This window comes from Sciurus carolinensis, chromosome 12, assembly GCF_902686445.1.
Source record: "Sciurus carolinensis chromosome 12, mSciCar1.2, whole genome shotgun sequence".
NCBI lineage: Eukaryota > Metazoa > Chordata > Mammalia > Rodentia > Sciuridae > Sciurus > Sciurus carolinensis.
The window spans coordinates 49,008,173-49,035,148 of NC_062224.1; the positions used below are offsets into that span (position 1 = coordinate 49,008,173).

Below are 26,976 nucleotides of genomic sequence, written 5' to 3' on the forward strand. Positions count from 1 at the left end.
AGATATTACATAAAATAAATATTGATTCATCTCTGGAAAACTGGAACCAAGTAAAAATTTTTTTTTGCTGTTGGGGTTTAAAATTTTTATCACACATGAAACCCATTCATTGAAAACCATAATTCTCAATCCAGTTGTGCAGTCTTTTCTGAGAGTCTTTGTCCAACACCCAAAGATTCTGACTTAATTGGTTGAGGTTAAGGACAGAAATTTAAAAAATCTCCCTAGGTTATTCTATGTGGAATCAAAGCTGAGAACTACTAACTTAAAGACAGTGTCTTGTTTTAGGTAAGGAATTTTGAGATTGGGCTCTGTTAAGAGATTCTATGTATCTTCTTTTAGGAAAATGCATAAAACCAAATTACTCTTTTATATGTTTCTGATTCATGTTAGGGTTAATGAACTACCAAAGATGTATACTAAGTATGAAACACAAATTTTATAAGGGCAGGGACCTCATCTTTCAACTACCAGTTTAATCCCAGCATACAATGCATTTGGGGGCACAGAACAGTTGCTCAGACATTTTTAGGGGGAAAAAAAGAACAAACTAATTAACTACTTCCAGGCTTGGTTTCTTCTGCCTTTTTTCTAACACTGACCTTGAATTGTGGCTTCAGGGCAACTATGATCAAATCAGAGGCAACCACTCATATTTTTATATAACATTTATTAAATAAAGTTTTAACAAAGATAGGCCGATTTATTCACATATTACCACATGTCTTGCTTTAGGGTTACACTGAATATTTACTACCTGGCCTTTTAAGAAAAGTTTGAAGTTTGCTGATTAAAAAGAAACCTGAAGAAAAGTAAAAACATACATCAAACCTCAATAATGCTATGACAATAGAGAATGTCTGAGGCTATTTATAGCACAAAGAGAAATTTAAGAGGAAAATAATTTTCAATATAAACTACTTTGAACATAAATTGTTTGTCCAGATACACTTATATAAATGTGGAATGTCCTTGCTTCCAGATTCTCAGTATTAGAGTAACTAACCACCATCCCTGTCATGTTTAAGTGAAGAAAAAAACACATCTAAAATTCAACTTTCTATACAGATAAATTTATGATTTCTCTCTTTACAAAAATTCTTTCAGCCTCCAAGTTTCTTAAAAAAAAACCTGCCTCTGATATTTTAAATTTTTCAATTTGCATATTTCAACTCAACTTTTCAAGACTTAACAATATAAAATAAAAGTTACATAAAGCAAAGTCAACTTACTATCTAAAGCAGATTAAAATTCTGATATCATCTATAGCTTGATATTTTAATTTACTAATCATTAACAAAATACTACATGGATGCCCTCTAGTCATTTTTGATCACAATAATCAAATGATCAACACTTTTGTTTGGAGAAAAAAGAAATCAACTAGAAGCCATGATGATATAACATCACTTTAGAAAGCAACTGACAAAAAAAAAAAAAAAAAAAAAAAAAATATATATATATATATATATATCTCACATATATATATATATATATATATATATATGTGTGTGTGTGTCAAAAAACTAGAAGTGCTCATAGCCTTACACCAGTACTTATCTGAAAAAAACCTGACTCAAAAGCTAAATTAAAAATTCTATTTCAAAAAGACAAATTATGAGAAATATATCCCAGCAATTCACTGACATACAACCCCCTATTAATTAGCAGCATTCAAATTATTCAGTATTTGGAACTCCATCATATAAAGTACTATAAGTCATTTTTTTTTGACAGAGCAGGAGAAAAAATAAGACTTAGTTTTGGAACAGAAAATTTGGAAATTTAAAAATTAGCTGTTTTTCCATACATGGTACACTATTTCACACTTAGAAAAAAATTTGGGGCAAGGACCAAACATGAAACAATTTAGTTCCAAGATATCTTCATTATGGCAAGGAAAAGAGTCGTTCTATTTGCCTAAGGAAACAATATCCATAACTTTAATTAATTTCAGACATAACAGAAAGCAAATGAATATGAACTTTGTTCTCTCTACTCCTCATTGAGATTAACTTTAAAAACTGCCTTTGATGAAATACAACATAAAAATACAAACTGTAATTCCAATAAAATATCTACAAAGCCTAATGTTTTAAAAGTAAAGATGGAAAAAGTATTCGCATATTAAAATATTACATATTATTTTTGCACTTAACATGTGGATATTAAAATAGACCAATGTTTAAAATCTTGACATTTTGGATTCACTAATAAAAATGTTTAAATAAGTATGATAATTTTGAGTGAAAAACACAAAACCCTGTGCCATAGCATTGGACCAGAATTTATAAGAACTATATGCCTAAACAGAAGTTACACTTTTGCTTCTCACTGTTTTCAAAAGCAGGAATATGTGGGAAGTGTAATGATATCATTGTGAGATAAAAGAAACTGATCTTTTAGTGTTTATGTTGTGGTTTTATTTTCTGAAATGATAAGGAGAGAAGGGACTATTATTGATATAGATAAACCAAAGGCTAGAAAACATCTAGAAATACCAAATAATAGAATGTGGGAGTGGAAGTGAGGAAAGGATACAGAAAAGGGCAACAGAAGAAAAGACAACTCTCAGATGCTATTTAGGTCATGATGAGTATGTGTTAGAGAAGACAGCAAGGGCAGGGCTAAGTTTAATTATTCTATTTGATCCTAGGAGTCATTCTCATGTGGGAGAGTAAACTCATTATATCAGTATGAACAAAACCATAGCAGTTTCATGTATTTCTAATACTGAGTGGAAAGGCATTCCTAAATACGACATGACACTCTGATGCCATGAAGAAAATAAATGATCTGACCATATAAATATTAAAACCCTGGTATGGTAAAATCATCCCCACCAGTCAACTCCCTAGCTCATCTCATCTTTAACAATATTTGAATGTAATGACAAACTGAAAAAAAAATCTGTAGAATATCAAAGAATTATTATTACATGTATAAGAACATAAACATTCATCTTAAGATTTTAAAGACAGATGACAGAGTAAAAAAATATACCATATGATAAAGAGCTAATATTTTTACTATATAAAGACTAATTGTGGAAAGATGAATGCTAATATAAAATGGGCAAAGTAAAAATTCATTTTAAAATATGATCAATAGATATATGAGAAACACTCAAAAGAAATGTAAGAATAACTAAAAAAGTATTACTCAGAAATGCAAAATTGAGAAATTAACAATACTTAGAATAAATTAAGATGTAGAAGAGTGAATATCAAAATACAATTGGTGGAATATAATTGCTAGCACTAAAAACTGAAAAATAATACTTTTTTGGTAGTACTGTTAAATCTTCACATTTTTTAAACCAACATTTCTAATTTCAGTTGTACATCCTAAGGTAACCAGACAAGTACACACAGACGTATAAATCATGATGCTCATGAAAGCATTGCTTATTTTTGTGAAAAACTGGTATTAAATATACTTCACTGAGGGATGACTAGTTAAATAATAACCATAAAATGGAATACCAGGTGACCATTTAAACTGACAAACCTCTATACCTACTGACACAGAAAATCTACACATTGTGAGCAGGTCAATGGACAGACAAGTTAAAAAACACATACATAAGTATTTAATACTATGTATATACATTATTAGACATTTTAAAAGATGTTCACTAAAAAGTTATACTGATTAAAGATGAAATTTTTCCTCTATTGATTTTTTGTCTTAATTATACTTTTTAGAATGAGCTTATTATTTTTCTTAGGGGAAAAACTTTCTTCTTTAAAAATATTTCTAAATCTAAGTTTAAAGATGTCTCTTCAAGAATACCTGCCTGCATTTTCATTGGGCAGGAAGTAGAAAATAAATTTAAAACAAAACAGAAAGAACCTTCTTGTATGAGAGAAAAATCACACAGCAATCATCAAGCTTCAGATCCTATTCTAATATCTGTGTTTCATGAAGCCATAGAAAAGACAGAAAGAAGCAAAAAATTAACCATGGAAAGCATATGAAAAATTAGGTTCTCACTTTAGTACAGAAACCAATATTCTTAAATTGTTCAATATATTTTACTATGGTCTAGTTCAATGTTTCCCAAAATGTTTCTGTTAGACATTACTGTTCTGATTCATATTAAATATAGTTAGGGAAGAAGGGCAAACAGGCTAATAATCAAATATGACATGTTAGGAAAAAATTAACATGAAATATTAAACACACTCAGTCATTATTTTGATATAAAATGTGTGATAGAAATAGTAAATTCAGAGAATACCAGACAATGAATGACATCATAAAATGCATGAACATCTGCTATTTCAGTCTATGACTGATGAACAGGCAGCATTTAGTATTTAGCCACCCTGTGGAAGCAGGTCACAATTTGATGCTTGCTAATCAGTTCTGATATCATTTATCAAGTTATAAAATATGCATATATTAATTATCATAGTATTTGTAGAAAATAGATATAAGTAATATGCATAATATATAATTATATAGTAGCAATAATGCCTCTTGGATGTTTCTGACAGTTAATGGTACCTGACTCAGCACTAGCAAGACGAGATCTAGTTAGCAGAGCAATGTGGACCAGAATAGTAGGATTCATAGAAATGAAAACAAGCCAGTAAAGAAAGACAAGGTATTAAAAAACAAATACAAAGTGGCAAACTCAAATTTTATAAATACCTATAACAACAGATAGGAAAAGTATTTTTTCCCCTAAGTATCACTTCCCTTCCCTTCCTCTCAACAACTGCCTTTAGTGTTGATTTAGTCTAGATGGTCTTTTTAAAACTCCAGTGACACATATCCCATAACAATGACTGGCAGACTAGGTAATTTTTTTAAAGTCTTCTGTTTTGAAATATTCTGAAGTGATTATAAATTTAAAAATTTTAAGTAAAACAAGTTTCTTCCTAATTACCCAATTATAAGATGTATTTATTGTGCATTCTCTAATTAACATCAAATCTCCCAAGTTATTTAAGTTCTCATTTATCTCTACAATACTAATCAATTTCTGCTTCCCTGAAAAGTTTAATTCTAATACTTATTAAAAACATTTAAAAACTCTTACCCAAATTGCAAGTTTAGCCTTATTTCCATCCACTGAAATTGTTTTCACCTTAAAGTCAACACCTTGAAGAAATGAAAAATTTGATAAGTCATCCAGAAATATACTTTTAAAATTCATTATTAAGAAAACCAGAAAATGGAAAAGCCACTTATCAAGTGCTCAACCTCTCATCCCGAATTCTTAGAATTATGGATGTGAGATAAAAGAAAAAATGTCATTAAAGATCAGCAGCTCTGAACTGAATGAAAATCAAATTCATTAGAATTCAAACACTCACCTACTTGTACTTCTCCCCAAAAGGAAAAACAAAATTCAAGGTGATTAACCACTTGTATTTAAAATCAAGAGGGAGAATTATAGTACTAAAAGAATATTAACTGTGAATCATGGCAGGTTTTCAGGGGCTCCCTAATGATATACACACCGTAGTTAAAAATCCTTCACTACCCATCAACCATTAACTCTGATCTTGCTATAAGCAGCTTGCAGGACTGGTTAAAATGTAAGAGGCCCATTTACTCCTTATCTTAGGTATTCTTTAGTTTTGTCCTAAAAAATACATTAAATTTATATAACTAATAAATGATCACTTGCTACTACACAATTTCAAAAAGAATTTACATACAGAAACATTTGTCCCCAATCCTCTAAAAAACTTCGCAATTGACAGAATCGTGCCCAGAATTCTATGAAAAGCTTCTCTAAATACTAATATATGCAAAGAGAAGAAGAGCTTCATAAGTTACCCAAGGTTCTATTACAACAGCACCCTCTCCCACGAATTCCCTCCTTTCCAAGAAAAGGAGCTGACACATGCCATCTGGCTTAAGTAAACAGAAACTTCCCATGTCTTTAGAAGAATCTAAAAATAATGTTCAGTCTAGCCACTGGGCAAGAGGGGAAAACATGAGCTCAAGAAATTTAGAGAAAAACTTACAAAAGATCTTACTAGCTTGTCACAATCAATTCATAAGCGCTCCAACAAAGATGAACAGCACCCTCATAATGTTACTAAATGCTTAACAGAACACCTGTCACCAATATGGAAATATATTAGTAATTTTGGGATGACTTTTAGTGATTATTACACAAATAAGGTAATAAAAATGCATACTCAAAATGTGCATTGTGTCTAGTTTTCTTGTATGCCCAAGATAAAGTTTTAAAAAAAGTTCAGCAGTTTGGATTAGGAGCTGATAAAATCCATCCTACAATGACAGGCAACCATTAATGAAAGGACAGCACTGATTACATAGTCCAAGAAAAACCTTAATGTAGCAACCAACCAAGCAAAAAAAATTTCACATACTAAATAAGAGAGAAGGAAGAGAGGAAAAGAAGGAGAAGGAAGAAGGAAGGAAGGAGAAGATTTAGGGAAGTGAAAGGTTCGGACTCAGTGCAGGAACTAAATTAAGGTCACTGGTAGACAATACATAGAGTCTCTCATGCATATCTTGAGAACTGACTGTTTAAATTCTCAGGGGAAAGTACAAGAGGAACTTTTCCCCCTTTAACTTCAGATAATGTGCAGGGCAAACCAGTCTCTTTCCTAATTAGTTTTCCCAAGGAAAGAAACTCACCGTTCCCAGAATATTTGTGTTTCCTTCCTTCCCCATCACCTTTTTCTCTTTTATTATTTCTTGATTTTGCATATGTTAAAAATAGTCCAATAACCATCTCTGTCATATGAAAAATTTGCATGTCAATAACTAACAATATTTCCAAGTTATTCTTTTGACACATTGTGTCTGTAATTTACCAATAACACTCAAAGGAGACAATGCCCACTGGAGTCCTGCTATCAAAGCCAATAGTAGTAGCCTGAAGGGGCACCTCAGCCGGATCCAGATCCCTAAAGCCTCCATTCTTCTTCCCTTGGTTCTTGGTGAATCTCATGTAGCAATTGAGCTCTTTAGTTTTTACACTCTAATACTCATTTCTTACCATGCCTGGTTCTTTTTTTGAATCTGATTGATATATTGTCTTTATTGGTAGCAGCAACAGGAGTTTTTTGTGATTAATTTGCTTTTGCCAACTTCTTACCAGATTTAAATAAATCACCTTCAGCTGCTTCATGTGGGTGACAAGGAGCTCATAACAGAACTGTTATTTCAGTTTTTCTTTTGTTCATCTGTTTGCATTTTCAATATGATGCTTAGTTCAGTTTCTATTTTTTAAGAAAATATAACTATATAATAACTATATAATCTATATAACTATATAATCTATTTTTTAAGAAAAATATAACTATTGTTTATTTTTAATATAACATCATAAATAATAATTATTTTTCTGAAACAATTTTTTTAAAGTTGAGGAGTTTAATAAGGAAATATGAGAGGCACAGACACCCCAAGTGACAGAAAGAAAACTCAGAAGATGTCCCTTAAAGTCAAGTGGGGCCCTACCCTTGAACTCTCCAAAAAGGAAATCAGTGGGTTAGCAACAACATTCTCTGGCAGTAACTGCCAGGGCACAAGTATCTCAATCAGAACTGCCCTCACCGCCCATCCAAGGTGGGGAGGAAGACAAAGACTGTCCACAAAATCAGTGCAGAGGCAAAGAGGAAAGTCTGAGAGAGAAACAATGAGAGGTGGAAGTACCTTAACAATGAAACTCAGACTTTTGGCTTTGAACACCTCAAATACATCCATAAGTAGTTCCATAAAATATTACTAAAAAGGTAAAATGTCTAATGTTGTTTCCAAGAGTTCCCCTAGACTTCTCCCCCATGCCACAACACACTCCCAAGATATACACACAGAGTCCAAAGACCAAGCTTTTGAAAAAAGGAAAACAAGAAAAGCCCTGTTGTTCCTTAAGGCAATAAGGAGCTGAAAGCTGCTGGGGCCTTTCCCACGTGGCCTGCGTTCTGTAAAGTAAGTTCCAGCAGCAGGATGGCATAATTCTAGGTGAGTGTCTCACCTTTTGTCAATGTACTCTATTCTCCTTTCAAGGGCTGTAAATTTCTCATTTAGTGTTGTGAGTCTTGAACAACAAAACATATCAAATGAGTTGGGAAGGTCCGCGATTTCTTGATGCTACTAGTAATGACTTCAATGTATTTCCGGCTCGCCCAGTCCTGGTGAATCTCCCATTGCACTGGATCTTCAGGTCCTGCCACAGCAGCTATCTGAGGAAGCCATAACTTATCTTTATAGTAACAAGTTAGCAATTCAAAGCTATTTTCAACCACAAGAATTATAATCAGAGGTAGAACCATGACTTACTCTTTTGTTTTCTTATAAAGTTACATAAACCGATGATTCTTTAAAATACAAATCATTCCAAAATCAAACAAGTTCAGGGATAATTAGCTAATAACAGTGTGTGAGCTAATGAAAATAATATAAAAGTCCAAATAAAGCAATATTGATAGTATTTATTTTACCACAGTGCATGGAATTTGTGAAGACTTTTTGTCACTTTTAATATTGAGAAGTTGGAGTTTTTCTGAACTGCATTTAGAAACTATAAAATCCTACGATGCATAGTAAAGTAGTGATTGAAAAAGCCCAAATGGGTTCTTAAAAATTACTACTTCTTTGATATTCTATATTGGCAACGAAAAATCCACAGCCGTGACTAGCTTCTTGGTACTATAACCTGATATGCAAATTCAGGATGTAAAGACTGAATGTTGTGTTCATGTTGCTACTTCCTATGTATGCCCAGATGCTTCCATTTTGCTACTAAAAACTCTTGCCAACTTTTTATTGGCATTCTTTTATGGGATGAAGTAGCTAATCTTACATAATTTATAAGATTATACATTCTTCAACCCTAACCCTAAACTCACCCCTTCATAGGGTCCTATAAAACAAATTTTTAGAAAGAAATAAGTGAATAAGTAGCCTATGAATATTTTTATTTCTCCTGAATTTTCTTGAGATAAAAATGTTTCTAACATTTAACATATATTTCCTCATTGTTCCTTTTTTTTTTCCTAATTGTTTCTTTTTTCTGGTTTTGTTTGTAGTCCTCAGATGCAACTATTTTAGTTATTTGTGTTATTTTTGCATATGTTTTAATCTCTTGTCTTGACCTCAGTTTTTCTTCCTATAGTTTGTTTCTTTTACCTTTTTTATCATTTTCAATTGATATTTGAAGGTATTCCAAAATTTCAATTACTCAGGATAATCTTCCCTGGTTCTTCAGATTAGGTAGATGCTTCCATTATGTTATCTTAAATTATTATAGAGTATTTTTCCAAATTAGGACTCACAAAGTTATGTGACTATTTAATTTATGATAATTTTTTATTCTAGTTGTAAGCACTATGGTATGAAGGATCTATTTTTCTAGAAATGAGTACTTCATTCATTAAGTTTTCGTTGAATATTTTAAATGGATAATTCAAAAATATATGAATGAGGAGTACAAAGAGTAGTCACTACCTCTGTGGTCTAGTGATGTCTATGAAGATACTGATATTATCTCTAGTTAGGCTTTAAAAACTATTGACATCACACCTATTAAACAACCGATAGCTTATGTTTCACAGAACTTTTTGTGAGAGTAGCATGTTGACTTCTGGGCCATTCATGATTTTGAAACTTTAGTAGATAGAAATTTTATATATGAAGATTTACAATAAGCATTTCAGCAATTTTCTAGATCAAACAATTGCAAACAATGGTTTGTATATTCCTCTGTGGGTGGATAAGAGGATAGAATATAGGCATTAATTAGAAGTAGGGAGACTATTGAGTTATACCAAAACATATCTCAATTTTCTAAAATCATATCAAGAAGATTAACTTGAGTAAATAATAACTTTGCATATATGCATTAAAACTTTAAACATACAAAGATGCTGGTATGAAAAACATTTCTTTATCCATAATTATTGGATTTATTGTTTTATTGTAATGCTTTCTATCTATAGACAATAAAACATAATTACTATTATGTAAGGAAATGGAACACATTTTAATACCAGTTTTGGTCATTCATACAGCTTAAAAAACAACTTCATGACTCAACTGCTTAAAACATAACTTATTTGCATTCACATGTCAGCAAGTCATCTCCTGACTGGATGATGTATACTGGGGTTGTCTGGACTTAGATTTAACTACAGAGTAGGGCAGGTCTGTTGCATGTGTCTCTCTCATCCTCTGAGGTCCCCTGGTCTAGTGGAGGTGTATATGTCTATTAGCAATGGAAGTGAAAGAAGATACATAATAGGAAATCTTTGGTGTCTGTTAAAGTCTAAGCTCACATCTGACACAAACTTAGTTTTGCCCACTCGTCCTTGGACAAAGAAGACAAGGCAAAATTGAATATCAATGGTTTGGAGTAATAGAAACTACTTTTTAGTGCAGGAAGTACTGAATAATAAGAAAATGGGATGGATGTCAAGGTGACTGAAGGATCAGGAAAAGAACACTCATTTCATCCCACAAAATAATTCTCTTGAGGAACTGAGAAAGTTGATTCTCTAAAATGTATCCCTATTAAGCCACAACAACAGAGGGGTGCTTGTTTGTTTTTTGTTTTTCCAGTACTGGGGATTGAACCCAGGGCTTCACACATACAAGGGAACTGCTCTACCACTGAGCTAAATCTTGAGTCCAAGGGGTACATTTTTTTAGCTGCATCACCAATTTGTTTATTTACAATTTGCTTACAATAGAATATATTCTTTCTGCTTGGTGTATGGTTCTCTGCACCTGGATAAATGCATGCTATATTACTTCCACCACACAAGATGCTCTTCAAGGGTGATTACCAACAAGATATATTTACCCTGGAACACTAGTTACTCTTATTTGGTACTTTGGTTTTTTTCTTCAGAATGTCATACAAATAGAGCCATTCAAGAAGTGACTTTTAGATTCTGGCTTCTCTCACTCGGAATGATGCTTTTGAGAGCCATTCATGCTGTTGTCTATATGAAGAGTGGAGTAGCTTTTTCTCTTTCTCCCTTAATTCTGTCATTTTTCAAGAATTTCACACATAAGGATTTAATATTACTATGATATTTTGCAGAATTGACCTTTGTATCATTACGTGGTGACTCTTTTTCTCCCTGGTTCTTTTTCCTTTCCTGAATTTTACTTTGATGATAATAGTACAGTCACTCCAATTTTCATTAGTGCTTGTATCCTGCATCATTTTCCATCTTTTTTTTTTTTCCAGTATTATTTTTCTCTTCTGTCTGGTCACAGTGTATTCTTTTCCTTTTTTTTTTTTTTTTTGTTTGTTTTGTTTTGTTTTGTTACAGTGAAAGCCTTGGCATAAGTAAAACTTTTCATACATATTCTGGTTTTTGTGAGGTCTTTGGAGTTAAGATGTACCCCTTATGTGACAGAGCTTATTACAAAAGAAAGTACTATAATTTTGCCACTTTTGGGACCTGACTCTTTTTTTTTTTTTTGATCTTTTAATTTTTTACAGACTGCATTTTGATTCATTGTACACAAATGGGGTACATCATTTCATTTCTATGGTTGTACACAATGTAGATTCGTGCCATTTGTGTAATCATACATGTACACAGGGTAATGATGTCTCTCATTCCACCATTTTTCATACCCCCCTACCTCTCATTTCCTTCTATATAATCTAAAGTTCCCCATTCTTCTCTCCCTCCCCACCCCCACCCTCATTATATATCATTCTCCACTTATCAGGGAAAACATTCGACCTTTGGTTTTTTGGGACTGGCTTATTTCACTTAGCATGATATTCTCCAATTCCATCCATTTATTTGCAAATGCCGTAATATTATTCTTCTTTATGGCTGAATAATATTCCATTGTGTATATATACCAGTTTCTTTATCCATTCATCTGTTGAAGGGCATCTAGGTTGGTTCCACAAGCTAGCTATTGTGAACTGATCTGCTATAAACACTGAAGTGACTGTGTTACTGTAGTATGTTGATTTTAAGTCCTTTGGGTATAAACCGAGGAGTGGGATAACTGGGTCAAAAGGTGGGTCCATTCCAAGTTTTCTGAGGATTCTCAACACTGCTTTACAGAGTGGCTGCACCAATTTGCAATTCCACCAGCCATGTAAAAGTGTGCCTTTCTCCCCACATCCATGCCAACATCTATTATTGTTTGTGTTCTTGATAATAGCCATTCTAATTGGAGTAAGATGAAATCTTAGAGTTGTTTTAATTTACATTTCTCTAATTACTAGAGATGTTGAACACTTTTTCATATATTTATTAATTGCCTTTATGTCTTCTTCTGTATAGTGTCTGTCCAGTTCCTTGGCCCATTTATTGATTGGGTTCTTTGTATTTTTGGTGTAAAGTTTTGTAAGTTTTTTATAAATTTTGGAGATAAGTGCTGTATCTGTAGTGCGTGTGGAAAAGATTTTCTCCCACTCTGTACACTCTCTCTTCACATTCTTGATTGTATCCTTTGCTGAGAAAAAACTTTTTAGTTTGAGTCCATCCCATTTATTGATTCTTGCTTTGATTTCTTGTGCTTTGGGAGTCTTGTTGAGGAAGTCTGATCCTAAGCCAACAGGATGAAGATTTGGGCCTACTTTATCTTCTACTAGGTGCAGGGTCTCTGGTCTAATTTCTAAGTCCTTGATCCATTTTGAGTTGAGTTTTGTGCAGGGTGAGAGATAGAGGGTTAATTTCATTTTACTGCATATGGATTTCCAGTTTTGCCAGCACCATTTGTTGAACAGGCTATCTTTTTTCCATTGTATGTTTTTGGCTCCTTTGTCTAGTATGAGGTGACTGTATTTATGTGGTTTTGTCTTTGTCTTCTATTCTGTACTATTGGTCTGTTTATCTATTTGGTGCCAATACCATGCTGCTTTTGTTACTACTGCTCTGTAGTACAGTTTAATGTCTGGTATTGTGATACCTCCTGTTTCACTTTTTCTACTCAGGATTGTTTTGGCTATTATTGTTCTTTGTCTCTTGATCTTCCAGATAAAGTTCATGATTGCTTTCTCTATTTCTATGAGGAAAGTCATTGGGATTTTAATTGGAATTGCATTAATCTGTATAGCGCCTTTGGTAGAATGGCCATTTTGACAATGTTAATTCTGCCTATCCAAGAACATGGGAGATCTTTCCATCTTTGAAGGTTTTCTTCAATTTCCTTTTTTTACCTCTGACCTAATTCAAATATATCCCTATATAGCATTTTATTATGGTGTTGCTATAAACGAAGGTGAATACAAACATTATTTCTGATATTAATGCATTAAGTTAGATGAAACTTACTAGCTTACTCTGTGTCTCATTAGGAGAGAACGCTAATAGAACTTTGTGTGTGTATGTGTCTGTATTAAACCAGGTTTTAGCACTGTAGTACATCCCAGTCTTTTATTATTTATTTTGAGTCTTGCTCAATTTTGCATGAATTTCTTTCAAGGCCTATTTTATGAAGGGTAGTTAGTTAAAACTAGGTAATATCCTTAATAATAAAGCCTTTGAAACAAGTAAGTAGAATATGAAAACTTAACAAAAAAATACTTAAAATCAACAAGGTATGTTTGTAAATGGAAGAAAACAAATATCAATGAAGTACCTGCTTGTCAAAGAGGAGAAAAATCAAGCAATAGAAATTGACTTCAAATTGAAACAAATGTTAGACACAGCAAACAAGGAAATTTAAACATGTTTTTAAAGTTAGGAAGACATAAGTGAAACAAAAGAATCAAATTAAATTTCTACATATAAAAATTGCAATATCTGAGATGAAAATCACACAGAATGAGATTATCAGCATATTAAACATTGTAGAAGAATATATCAGTGCATATGAGGACATAACAAAGAAACCATCCACAACAAAAGACAGAAGAGATTCAAGGAAAATGAGAGAAGTGGGAGCCCAGTGATGTTAGCAAGATGGCTGACTAGAGGTGTCTGGCCTGCTTCCCTCTGCAAAAGAAGACCAAAACAAAGAAAACAAAACAAAATAAAACCCAAACAAACGAACAAAAAAATGCTATTATCTGGCATGTCTAAGGCACAGTGCCAGAGCGTAGCTGGGGATGTAGTAGAGATGTCACAGAACATGGAGACTCATGATGGATTATAAAGAAAGGAACTAAGCCCAGTCTCTACTATCTCCTCTCCAGTTGAGATTAACTCTGAACTAAAAGGGACTTCACACACAGAGGAATGGGTAAGCGGAAGGTTGACGCAATCTCTGCTAATATTAGGAATGCCTAAAGTATTTGCTGCTGGAGAAGCCTGTAGACCTCATTGGCCCTGATTCTAGTTTAGGAAGCTTCCAGGGAATCAACACCACAGTGCCACCCCAGAGGAAGAGTCCAGTTCATGCTGTGCCCTCCCTCTACCAGGCTCCTGCTGAATAACACCATCTTAAGATTCTATATCCACCCAGGATTTACAACAGTTTAATATATTTTATAAATATAAAATATTTATAAATATTTATAAATAACTAGAACAGAGAAATTCAAAGCTTCCCAGAACAAAGAAGTAATAAGTGATTTAAGAAGAAAATGCAAATTACACTGATTTGACCATTATATAACATATATACCTGTAACTGAAATATCACTTTATCCCATAAATATGTATAATTATTATGCATCCAAAAAAAGAAAATAAGATAGCATCAATGATCTGTGGGACAATTTCAAATAGCCTAATTTGTAAGCAATCAGAGTTAATAAAAATGAAGAGAGGAAGAGGGATAAAAATACATATGAAAAAATATGGTCAAATGTTTCAAATTTGATGAAAAATAAAAGTCCACAAATTAAAGACACCTAATGAACTCCCAAGTACAGAAACATGAAGAAAATTAAAGTAAGGGACATCATGCGTAAACTGCTCAAAAAAATTAAATACATCTGAACTGGATATTTTGAACAATAAAAAAAAACACCAAATGATATAAAAATTGATGAACTGTGAAATGCCATGAAAGCATAATTAACAGGAAATTTATAGCACTAAATTCTCACTTTAGGAAAAAAAAAAATCTCAAACCAATCAGGACAATAGTAAAAGCAGATGACTAGATGTGTAGGTCAGTGGTAGAGTGTATGTGGCATGTTTTGCTCTGGGTTCAATCTTCAGCATCACCAAAAAGAAAAAAGCAAAAATAAAATCCAAAGCAAGAAAAAAGGAATTAAAACTCTTATTAAAAATCAAAACCAGAAAAAATGACTTTAAAAAAGTTAATGAAACAAAAAGCTGGTTCTCAAGAAAAGCAAAAAAGCTGGTAAACTTCTATCCAAACTGATCAGGAAAAAGAGAGAAAACAAATATTTCCATTAAAAAAAAGAAATTTCCCAAGGTTTATAGATAGTATAGAGGTTAAAAGAATAACAAAAGAATGTTATGAGCAAGTTATGCCAATAAATTAGGTAATTCAGATGAAATGAACAATTTCCTATTAAAAGCTACCAGAATTGACTCAGAAACAAATTACAAAGAAAATGCCTCCAGAATATATGTAAAAGGAAATGTAAAGGGAATCAAAGCATATCACTCTAAAATAATTAAGTAATCAAAAGGCATAAATGAAGAAAAAAGAAAAATTCTTTAAGAAAACAAACGGCAAAATGGCAGAAGTCTTTCTTCATCAGTAATCACATTAAATGTAAATAGATTTAACTTGAATCAAAGGCAAAAATTTATAGAATTAAAAAAATCCAACTATATGCTGTATACAAGAAACTTACTTCAAATCTAGAGACTTGTATAGGTTGAAAGTAAAAAAAGAGGGAGAGGTATTTCACGTAAATAGTAACAAAGAAAGGGCTGGTTATGTGAATTAAAACAAAAGAATTTTTAAATCAATAGTGATGTGAGGAAAAGAAGGACAAAATTGTTGATGAAAAGGCCAATTTATCAAGAAGAAATAATAATTATAAACAAGCATGCACTGCAGAATAGAGCCCAAATATGTATAAGGGAAACATTGAAAGAAATGAAAGGAAAAATTGTTTTACAAAAGGAGTTAGAGATTTCAATACACTACTTTCACTAATGGCTAGAACAACTACATACATCATCAATGGGAAATAAATGATTTGAATAACACTACAAAACATTTTACCAAACAAACACTATTTAACAATAAATTTTTCTTAAAAGTAGACAGAACATTCTCCAAGACAGATCATGTGCTAGTTACAAAATAAAGTCTTAATAAGTTTCAAAAGACTGAAATTGTACAAACTACCTTTGTGAATGAAAATGAAATGAAATAAAACCAGAAATAACAGAAAAAAAAAACTGGAAAATTCACAAATATGTGAAGATTAAACAACATTTTTTAAACAATCAATAGTTTAAAGAAGAAATCATATAGCAAATAGGAGAGTATCTTGAGACAAAAACACAATATAGAAAGACTCAAAAAACTCAATGAAAACAATACTAAGAGGTAACTTATTGCTGTAACTATATGCATTATAAAAGAAGGAAGATTTCGAGTAAATAAACTAACATTATACCTCAAGTAACTAGAAAAGAGCAAACTAAGTGCAAAACTATCAAGACAAAGCAAAAATGACAGAAAACAAGATAGAGAAAATTGAGCTAAAGTTGCTTTTTTCAAAAAATCAACCAGTAAACCATATTGACTGAAAAAAAAAGAGTGAACACTAAAATTACAAAAATCAGATATAAAAAAGGGCATTACAGGTTGAGCATCATTTATCTCAAATGATTGGGATCAGAAGTATTTCAGATTTGGGGGTTCTTCAAATTTTGGAATATTTGCATAGACTGTAGTATCACACTGGTGCATAAAAAGTTTCAGACTAGGAAACTCGTTTAGTCAGTTTTTTTTTAATCAGTGAGACCAAAAGACCTGACAAGAACAAGTAGAGGAGGAAAAGTTTATTTTGGCTCAGGGTTTCAGAGGTTCAGCCCTGGGTTGGATGACTTATAGCTCTGTTTAAGATGAGGCAGAACATCATGATGGAAAGGCAGAGCAGAGGAACACTGCTCAGGACGTGGCAATCAAGAAGCAGAGAGCGAGTTTGGCTCACCAAGGACAAAATATAAACCCTGAAAGTATACCCCTAGTGACCTACTTCTTCCTGCCACACTCTACTTACCCATAGTTACCATCCAGTTATTCCATGATTAATAGATTAGGCTAAATCTCTTGTAATCTATCATTTCACCTCTGAAAATTCTTTCATTGTCTCACATGTGAACTTTTGGGAGACACCTCATATCTACCAGTGGATTTCAGGTTTTGGATTTTTGGATTAGGGACACCTAACCTATACTACTAATTTTACAGAGAAGGACTATAAAATAAAATTGGACAACTATATATCAACAAATTAGATAATCTAGGTGAAATGGACACATTCCAAAAAACATACAACTTGTCAAAATTGGCTCGTGAAGAACTAGAAAAACTAATTCAGTAGAGAGAATGAATCAGTAATCGATGATGTTTCTTCCCAGAATGCAAGAATGGCTAAATATTTACAAAATGAACAAACAAACAAAAGACAAGGATCAAGGTAATATATCACATTAATAGAAGGGAAAAAGAACATATGATCATCTTAATTGATTCAGAAAAGGCATTTGACAAAATTCAAAACCCTTTCATGATTAAAAAAAAATCAATGAACTAGGAACAGAAGGAAAGTTCCTTAGCATAATAGAGGCCTTGTATGAAAAACTCATAGTGAACATCATACTCAATGGTGAAGGATTGAAAGTATTTCTGACCTCCCCTGAGGTCAGAAAAAAGAAGATTAACACTAACTTTTACCACTTCTATTCTACAGAGTATTGAGAGTTCTAGTTAGAGACATTCAGAAGGAAAAAAAAAAGCATCCAAATTGGAAATACAAAAGTAAAATTATGTCTATTTATAGATGACATGATCTTACATGCAAACAAACTTTAAAGATTCCACACAAATATACAAACACTGTTACAACTAATAATTGATTTCAGTAAAGCTGCAGGATATAATATCAACAGGCAAAAATTAATTACATTTCTATACACTAGTAATAAAAAATCCAACAAGGTAACTTTTAGAAACCACTCCATTTAAAATAGCATCAAAAAGAATAAAATACTTAGGACAAACTGTAACTAAAGAGGTAAGGACTTGTACACTGAAAACTACAAAAGTTGCTGAAGAAATTAAAGAAGACATAAATATGAAGAAAGACATCCTATATTCACGAATCGGAAAGCACAGTATTGTTAAGATGACAACACTAACCAAGGTAATTTACAAATTTAACACATCCCTATTAAAAATTCCAACAGCTTTTTTGCAGAAATGAAAAAACTGATACTTGAATTCATACAGAATTCCAAGAGGTACTGAATAGCAAAACTTTCTTAAAAAAGAATAAATTTGAGGATTCACACTTTGAAACTGCAAAACTTAATAGGAAGCTAAAATAATTAAAAACTAAATAGTACTGGTATAAACACACTTATGTAGACCAATGGAACTGAACACAGAGCCTAGAAATAACCCTCACATATGTACTTAAGTGATTTTGACAAAGGAGCTAAGATCATTCAATGGATAAAGAATAGTCTTTTCAACAAATGGTTCCAGAAAAACTGGATGTTCACATGCAAAGAAATGAAGCTAGACCCTTATCTGATGCCATAAATGAAAGTAATCAGAAAATGGATCAAATATCTAAATATAAAACCGAAGTCTAAAAAACTCTTTGAAGAAAACAGAAAATCTTTGTGACATGGAATTTGGCAATCATTTTTTGGATATGACACTAGAAACACAGGCAATAAAAAAACAGAAACTGGATTTTATTAGAATTTAGAAATTATCAAAGGACATTATCAAGACAGTGAGAAAACAACCCCTCACAATGGAAAAAAATACTTGCGAATCATTATAACTCAATCACAAAGAACCCAAATTAAAAAATGGCCAAAGGATTTGAATGAACATTTCTCAAAAAAAAAAAAAAAATATATATATATATAAATGGCCAATAAGCACACAGAAATATACTCATCATCATTTTGCCATTAGGGACATGCATATCAAAACCACAATGAGATACTATTTCATACCCATTAGGATGGCTTCTTTTTTTTTTTTTTTAAGGAAAACAACAAGTATAGACAAGGATTTAGATAAATTGTAACCTTTGTACATTGCTCATAAGAATCTGAAGTATTGCAGCTGTTGTGAAAAAGTGTGGCAATGCCTTCAATTCCACTCCTAAGAATACACCCCAAACAACAGAGGTCAGGGACTCAAACACTTGGACGACAAAGTTCATTGTAATAGTATTCATCATTGTCAAAAGGTAGAAGCAATAAAGGCTTATTGATGATAACCAAAATATGGCATATATACATACAATGGAACATTATTTAGCCGTAAGAAGAAATGAAATACTGATATATACTACAACATTGATGAACCTGACAACATTGTGCTAAGTGAAATAAATCAGACAATAAAAGACAAATATTTTATGATTTTTCTTCTGTTAGAGACCTAGAATAGGCAAATTTCATACATAAAGTAGAATAAAAGTAACCAAGAGCTTTGGAAAAAGTATAGGTAGAATTATTATTTAATTGGTTCACAGTTTCTGTTTAAGGTGATTAAAAAGTTCTGGAAATGGACAGTGGTGATAGTTGCACAAAAACGTGAATATACTCAAAGACAGTGAATTATTCATGTAAAAATGGTTAAAATGGTAAGGTTAATGTTATGTATATTTACCACAACACCAAAAAAAAAAAACAGAAAAAAACCCACCTCAACCCCCAACACTGTAAAATAAGTAAATAAATAAACAAATAGATAACCTTGGAGAGTTAAATATGTATTAAAGAAATTGAATCTGTAGTTAAAAACTTACCCATGCTGGAGTGGGGGGACTCCAGGGCCAAAGTGAATTTTAGTAAATATTTAAATAATAATCCATTCTAAAAAAGATATTGCAGGAGCTGGATTGGTGGCACATACCTATAATCCCAATAGCTCAGGAAGCTGAGACAGGAGGATCACAAGTTCAAAGCCAGCCTCAGCAACTTGGCAAGACCCTGTCTCGAATATTTTTTAAAAAAGGGGGTGGGCAAAATGCAGTCTGTAAAAATAAAAATAAACAAGATTTTTTTAAAAAGGGGGGTGGGGTAGAGTAGGAATGCAGCTCAGTGGTTAAGCACCACTGCGTATAATTCCCCAGTACAAAAGAAAAGAAAATCTTGCAGGAAATTGAAGAAAAGCAAACACTTCCTTCATTTCCTTGTCTTTCTTTAAGTCCTACATCACCCTAATGCCAAAAAATTACAAAGACTTTACAGAAAACTACTGACCAATATTTCTCACAGACATAAACTGAAATCCTAAACAAAATTTTACATAATGCATCAAAAAATGTATAAAAGAACAACATATCATGATCAAGAAGGGATAATCCCAAAAATGTAAGGAAGGTCTAACACTGAAAAAACAAAATCAATGTGTACTTTGCTATATTAAGTTAAAAAAGAATACTACATGATCATCTCAACAGATGAAGAAAACATATTCAACAAAGCCCCAAATGCATTCCTAATAAAACCTCTTGATAAACTAGTAATAGAAGGGAACTTTCTCAATTGGATAAATGGCATCTATAAAAAACACACAGCTAACTTCATACTTAGTGGTAAAAGACAAAAAGGTTTTACTCTTAACATCAAGAACAAAATAAGAAGATCACTTTTACCCCTTCTATTAACACTGTACAGTAACTGAAGATTTTAGCTAGGGCAATAAAATATGAGGGTATAAAGACTAGAAAGAAAGAACGTAAAAAAAAAATACTAGAATTTAAAAAAAAAACCTCCTAGAACTTATAATCAAGTTCAGCAACGTTAAAGAATAAAAAAATCAACATAAAAAAAATCAAGAATATTTCTTCATTTAGTAATGAACAAAGGAAAAATGAAAGAAACACCATTAACAATGAAAATCCACTGAATATTTAGAGTTAAATCTGGTAAAAGTTATGAAAAGATCTGTACACTGAAAATTACAAAATGTTCAAAGAGAAATTTTGAAGACCTAAATGAATGGAGAGAGAATAAAAATTCTGTTCTGAGATTGATTCTCCTCAAAATGATCTATATAGATGATTCCTCTCAAAATCTAGCAGGCTTGTATTTTTAAAACAAGAGGACTCTAAAATTCGTCAGGAAATGCAAAGGTCAGAAAAACCAAAACAACACTGAAAAAGATCAAATCTGACAGATTAACAATATTTGATTTCCAGACTTATTATAAGGCTACAGAAATCAAGACAGATGAGATGATGACATAAAGATAAATAAATGAAAGTAATAGAATAGAGTTCAGAAATATATTCACACATATGACAGCCAACATTTTCACAGAGGTACAATAGCTATTAAGTATAAAAGGACAGTTTTTTCAATTAATAGTGTCAGAACAACTAGATATCCATATGCAAATAAAAGAAAAACAGAAGAATTTTTACCCATACTTCATGTTGTTTTAAAAAATTAATTCAAAAAATTATGCTTAAGGTAATATCTACAACTGTAAAACTTCTAGAATGGAGAAAAATCATTGCGACCTTCTGCTTGGCAAAAGATACAACACTGAAAAACTGATGAGCTGAATTTCATTGAAATAAAAAACATGTACTTAGAAATATACTGTCACATAAATGAAGACAAGTCAAAGACTGGGAGGAAAACATCTGCAAAGCATATAACATCTAATAAGGGACTTATATGCAGAATATATGAAGAACTCTCAAAAATCAAGAAATAAACCCAATTAAAAACTAACAAAATACTTATACTTCATACACACACAAATAAATACATATATGAGCAAACAAGAACTTTAAGAAGATGCTCAACACTGTGAGTCATTAGAGAAATGCGTACAAAACCAAAATGCAATACCAATTTTGAATGGTTAAAATTTAAAAGGTGGCTCATGCTAAATATAAGTGAGGGCTGTGGAAGAACAGGAATTCTCATAAGCTCCTTGTGGGAATGCAAATTGATACACTCATAAAAATATAGCCAAACTGTTTTCAAAAGTTAAATATACATACACCATATGACTCAGCAATCCTACTACTGGATATGTACTATAAAGAAAAAAAATTAATATTCATGCAAAATCCTGTACATGAATGTTTACAATAGGTCTATTTCAAATTACCAAAACCTAGGAAAACTCAAATGTCCCACAATAGGTGAATGGAGAAACCAAAAGTGGGACATTCATACAATGGAATTAAACTCAGTCAAAACAAAAGGAATCAAATTATTAGCAACAACCTGGATGAAGCCCCAAACCATTAAATAGTATCAGGTTAAATAAAAGAAATCAGTCTCAAAAGTTATATACTATGTGGTTTCATTATAAATAACAGTCTCAAAAGACAAAGATCCAGGACCCATTTGGGGAGAAAATTATATTCATTCTCACCAGCATGCTATACTCTTAGTATTTGTTTCCACAGAACCCAAAGTCCTTTTAGTAGTAAGATGATCTATCATTCTACAACTCTCCATGTTTCATGTGAGTTGGAAATGAAGATACTTTTATATTATATTCAGGTTCATTCCTTCAGTCAAATCTGAGCTTTAGGCAAGCTTATTTTTCTACCAGTTACTACTCTTCTACTTCACATTATATATTACCAGCCATCTTCTCAACAAAATTGTTTTACTACTAAATAACCTTTTAAAGGAGCAAAAACACACAAAGTCAAGTTAAAATGGATTCTGAATTACTAGTGTTTTAAATGATTCCCTTTCTTATGGCACATATAAACCTATAAATATCATTGTCATACAAAAGTTAAGTAATGCCTGATTTTTACTAAAAATTTAGAGGCACTATGAGTTCATATTGAAAGGAAACAAAGAAGAGCTCTTCCTTATAGAATTTCAAATAAGAAATAAAAACAGAATGAAAGCATTTGAAATATCATTTGACAACCACAGCTAGGCTGACAGGATCATGTATTGTCCTTACTACCTGTTTCAGGCAAGAATTGTCTATGCATGCTAAAACAAGAGGGTAAAAAGTGTAAGAATCAGGATGTCTATTCAGTCTCAAATATCTCTCCTCTCCATAAGTAATATATGAGTTACAAAGAGAAAAATATAAACTTTACAGAGGAAAAAAATTGCCACATATCATCCTATGTGACCAAAGTTGTATTCTATTGGGACAAATGAACATGGTGTGCTCCTGACATAATGCTTTGAGCAGCAGTTTTGTGGAATTCCTACCAAAAATACATAGCCAGAATCTGACCCTGAGGATACAATGGACAAGCACAAATTGAGGGACATCCCGACAAAGTTCTGTAATCTTCAAAACTGTCATGGATATAAACAAACTGAAGAACCATTTGGATTAAAAGAGACTGAAGAGAACTGATATCTAAATTTAATGCTCTACCAGAACAATTCTTTTTCTTTTCTATACAGGATATTAATGGGACAATTAATGAAATCTGTCTGTAGATAGAAGAATTATATCCACGCTCATTTAGGAAATACACATAATGCACATTATTCAGATATTAAAACATGTCTGCAACTTATTCGCAAACAATTCATTAAAAAAGAACACTGCATGTAGGTAGAAAATAAAGCAAATATAATAAATATTAATATTTGGGGAATTTGAGTAGGATGTGTAGTAAGCACTCTTTGCTATTTTCTACAACTTAACTCTAAGTCTGAAATTATTTCACAATAAATAAAAACAAATAAAGCCAATGGAGAGAAAAATTTTCTTTTCCCTGACAGTGCTACTATGGTCATCTTTACCATATTCTAACTCAGTAGCTCATGAGATTTAGAATTGGAAGAAAAATGTTTCATCACTCCCTAAAACCTCTTAATTTACAGATGAAAAGAACCAAATGTCAAATGACTTGCTCAAGATCACACCCAGTTCAATAAGGAATCAAGATAACTAAACAGATCTAACTCAGCTCAACAATCTTTCAACTATCCCAAAATGTCTCCTGATGGCTTTATACATTGTCTACTCCCAGCACATGTGATATCAAAATATTTACCTCTATTTTCTCTAATATTCTAATATACTAGTGTAATAAACCACTTTCAGGCAATCTAAATTTTATTTCTTAAAAAGCATTTGGGTATCATTGCTTCTAATAATCTTTAATAGCTATTTTCAATAAACGAGGGAGTTCAGAATATATACCACTCACTACAGTAAATGTTAAAACTACAAAACTGGCATAATTTAGATTAATAATGATAGAGACCAAATATGTATTATTCACCATTATGGCCCCATCTCTTAGGACAGTGTCTAGTATATAATAAATACTCAAATTATTGTGTATGCTACAAATTAAAAGAAAATCCATAGTAGGAATGAAACACATACAGATAATCACATTAGCGATTTTAACAAAGTGCCATGGACAAATGATAAGGAAGTTGGTTTTGCTGGGTGAGATGGAAAAAGACCATAGATTTAATGACACCAAAGTTAAGTCTTAAAAGACAAATAAAATTTCAACACATGGAAGTAATGGGGTGGTGAGAAGAAGATAGGAGGATTTAGACAAAACAACCCTTCTAAAAATTAAAAAATTTCTTCTAAATTTTTAAACTTAGACTTACCTATTGTTGCTGCAAGTTCTGGATCAAAAGTATCATCTGTGAACCTCAAGAGCAGGCTAAAAAAGATTTAAAAAGACAGATTAGAAATTCAGCTGTTCATCACAGTTATATTTTGACACAATAGATGCAGATAAGAAGAGCTGATGTAGGTCAGCTCCTGGGAATACTGCCACAGGGAAGATATGTAAGGAGGAATTATGGAAAGGCAACTCAAAAATTCCAAGAACAAAGCAGCTTACTAATAAATGCATACCCTATGTTCCCCTACACAATTCCCCAAATGCAAAAAGATGTTTTTTGTTTTTGCTGTTGCTGACCTTAAAAAAAAAATCTATACTGGAATGCCCTTCTGAGAAAATGATAGCAACATGTCATGCTTTCATAGATGAAACTGGGGGTGGATAAACCAGCCTCTTGGAATGAAATAAAATCACTTAAAAAAATTCTGTTGGGTTATCTATTCTATACTCAAGTAAAAACAAGAAAATATAAAAGCATAGCATTTTGTAACAAGAAGTATGACTTATTCAAGTGAGAAGAAAAGATATGGTTAAAAAGGAAGGAGATAAAAGATCAGTGAAAGGCAGAATACATCTACTCTGGCAAATACTCCTCAGGTTGTATGAAAGCAAATAAGTATTTTGAACTAGTGAAGGCTTTTAAAGAAAGAAATGACAAAAACTATTTTTTTTAATTTGATTTTTTTTATTGTAAACAAATGGGTTACATGTGTTTCTCTGTTTGTACATGGAGTAAAGGCATACCATTTGTGTAATCATAAATTTACATAGGGTAATGTTGTTTGATTCATTCTGTTATTTTTTTCCCTTTCCCCCACCCCTCCCAGTCCTCTTTTCCCTCTACACAGTCCTTCCTTCCTCCATTATTGCCCCCCTCCCTAACCCTAACTCTAACCCTAACACTAACCCCTCCCACCCCCCATTATGTGTCATCATCACTTATCAGCGAGATCATTTGTCCTTTGGTACAAAAACTATTTTGAAAAGTTAATTCCAGGGGAAAAAAAGGAGGAAAATCAACAGAAGAAGGATATAACAACCATGATTATATGGTGATGATGGGGGGGGGGATTAAACTTGGAAATGGTAAAGAAATGAGAAAGGAATGAAAATAAGACATCCAATTGGAAGGGTATGCTAAGATTTATGTTTCCCAGCATTATTTTACTTAATATGAGGCAGAAGAGTCAGTTATTAAAACTTTTCAAAAATAAATCTATAATCATGCATGGTAGTGCATGCCTGTAATTCCAGCAACTTAGGAAGCTGAGGCAGGAGGATTGAAAGTTCAAGGTCAGCCTCAGCAATTTAGCAAAGCCCTAAACAACTTACAGAGACCTTGTCTCAAAATAAAAAAATAAAAAGAACTGGGGATTTGGCTCGGTGGTTAGCGACTCCTGGGTTCAATTCCAAGTACTAAATAAATAAATAAATAAAATAATAAATCTAAGACTTTGTTAAAGCCCAAGATTTACAAAATTAATCAACCTGTTCTCACATAACTCCTAAAGTATACGATTGTTTTATTAACCTGTTTGCATTAATAAAATCAGGGAAACCATTATTCCATGTCTGAGTTAGAAATTTTATGAAACTTCTTTAGGTTGTGATTACTGCTGCTAGAGATAGTTTTGTCCACAGAATTTATGGACTCCTGCTAGTTTCCAAACCCAATGTCATTAATTATATGTAAGAGATTTAAATTTGGTTTCGTTGTGTTTTCCATAAGACAGGCTCCACAGAAACAAAGTAAAACACAAGAGTCAAATTCTAGATTTTTCTACTTAACATCTTAACTATATTTTTGCTTACCTTCAACATGAGTCAGGTGACAGCACTAATAAGACTCCTAATGACTTTAATTTTTTCTTCCCTCTCACAATTTAAGAATAAAAGATATATATCTACACTTGGTCAACACAGAAAATATTACTACAAAAACAGGTTATCTGGTTACAGTGGCGGACTCCTGTAATCCCAGTGGCTCAGGAGGATAAGGCAGGAAGATAGCAAGTTCTAGGCCAGTCTCAGCAACTTGGTAGACCCTAGGCAACTTAGCGAGGCCTTGCATTAAAACAAAAGATAAAAAGGACTGGGGATGTAGCTTAGTGTTAAAGTACCTCTGGGTTCAATCCTTAGCACCAGACAATAAAAACAAACAAAAACAAAAACAAATCTTAGGTTAGTATATAGTATATAGTATAGTATAGTATATAGTATAGTATATAGTTAGTATATAGTATAGTAGTAATAACAATACCATATAATAGTAGTAATAACCTTGTATAGTAGTAATAACAATGCCATAATAA

The 26,976-nt window shown here is 32.2% G+C and overlaps 1 protein-coding gene across 1 annotated transcript in view; it reads right to left on the minus strand.

The window, feature by feature from the left end:
• Positions 1 to 26,976, minus strand: part of Rab18 (RAB18, member RAS oncogene family) — a 40,138-nt gene that overhangs the window by 10,112 nt on the left and 3,050 nt on the right. Inside the window, exons 2-3 of the mRNA XM_047520445.1 lie at positions 24,645 to 24,700; positions 5,051 to 5,112 (exon numbers count right to left, since the gene is read on the minus strand). Of these exons, the coding sequence (XP_047376401.1) occupies positions 5,051 to 5,112; positions 24,645 to 24,700 (118 nt within the window). The remainder of the gene's footprint in view (positions 1 to 5,050; positions 5,113 to 24,644; positions 24,701 to 26,976) is intronic.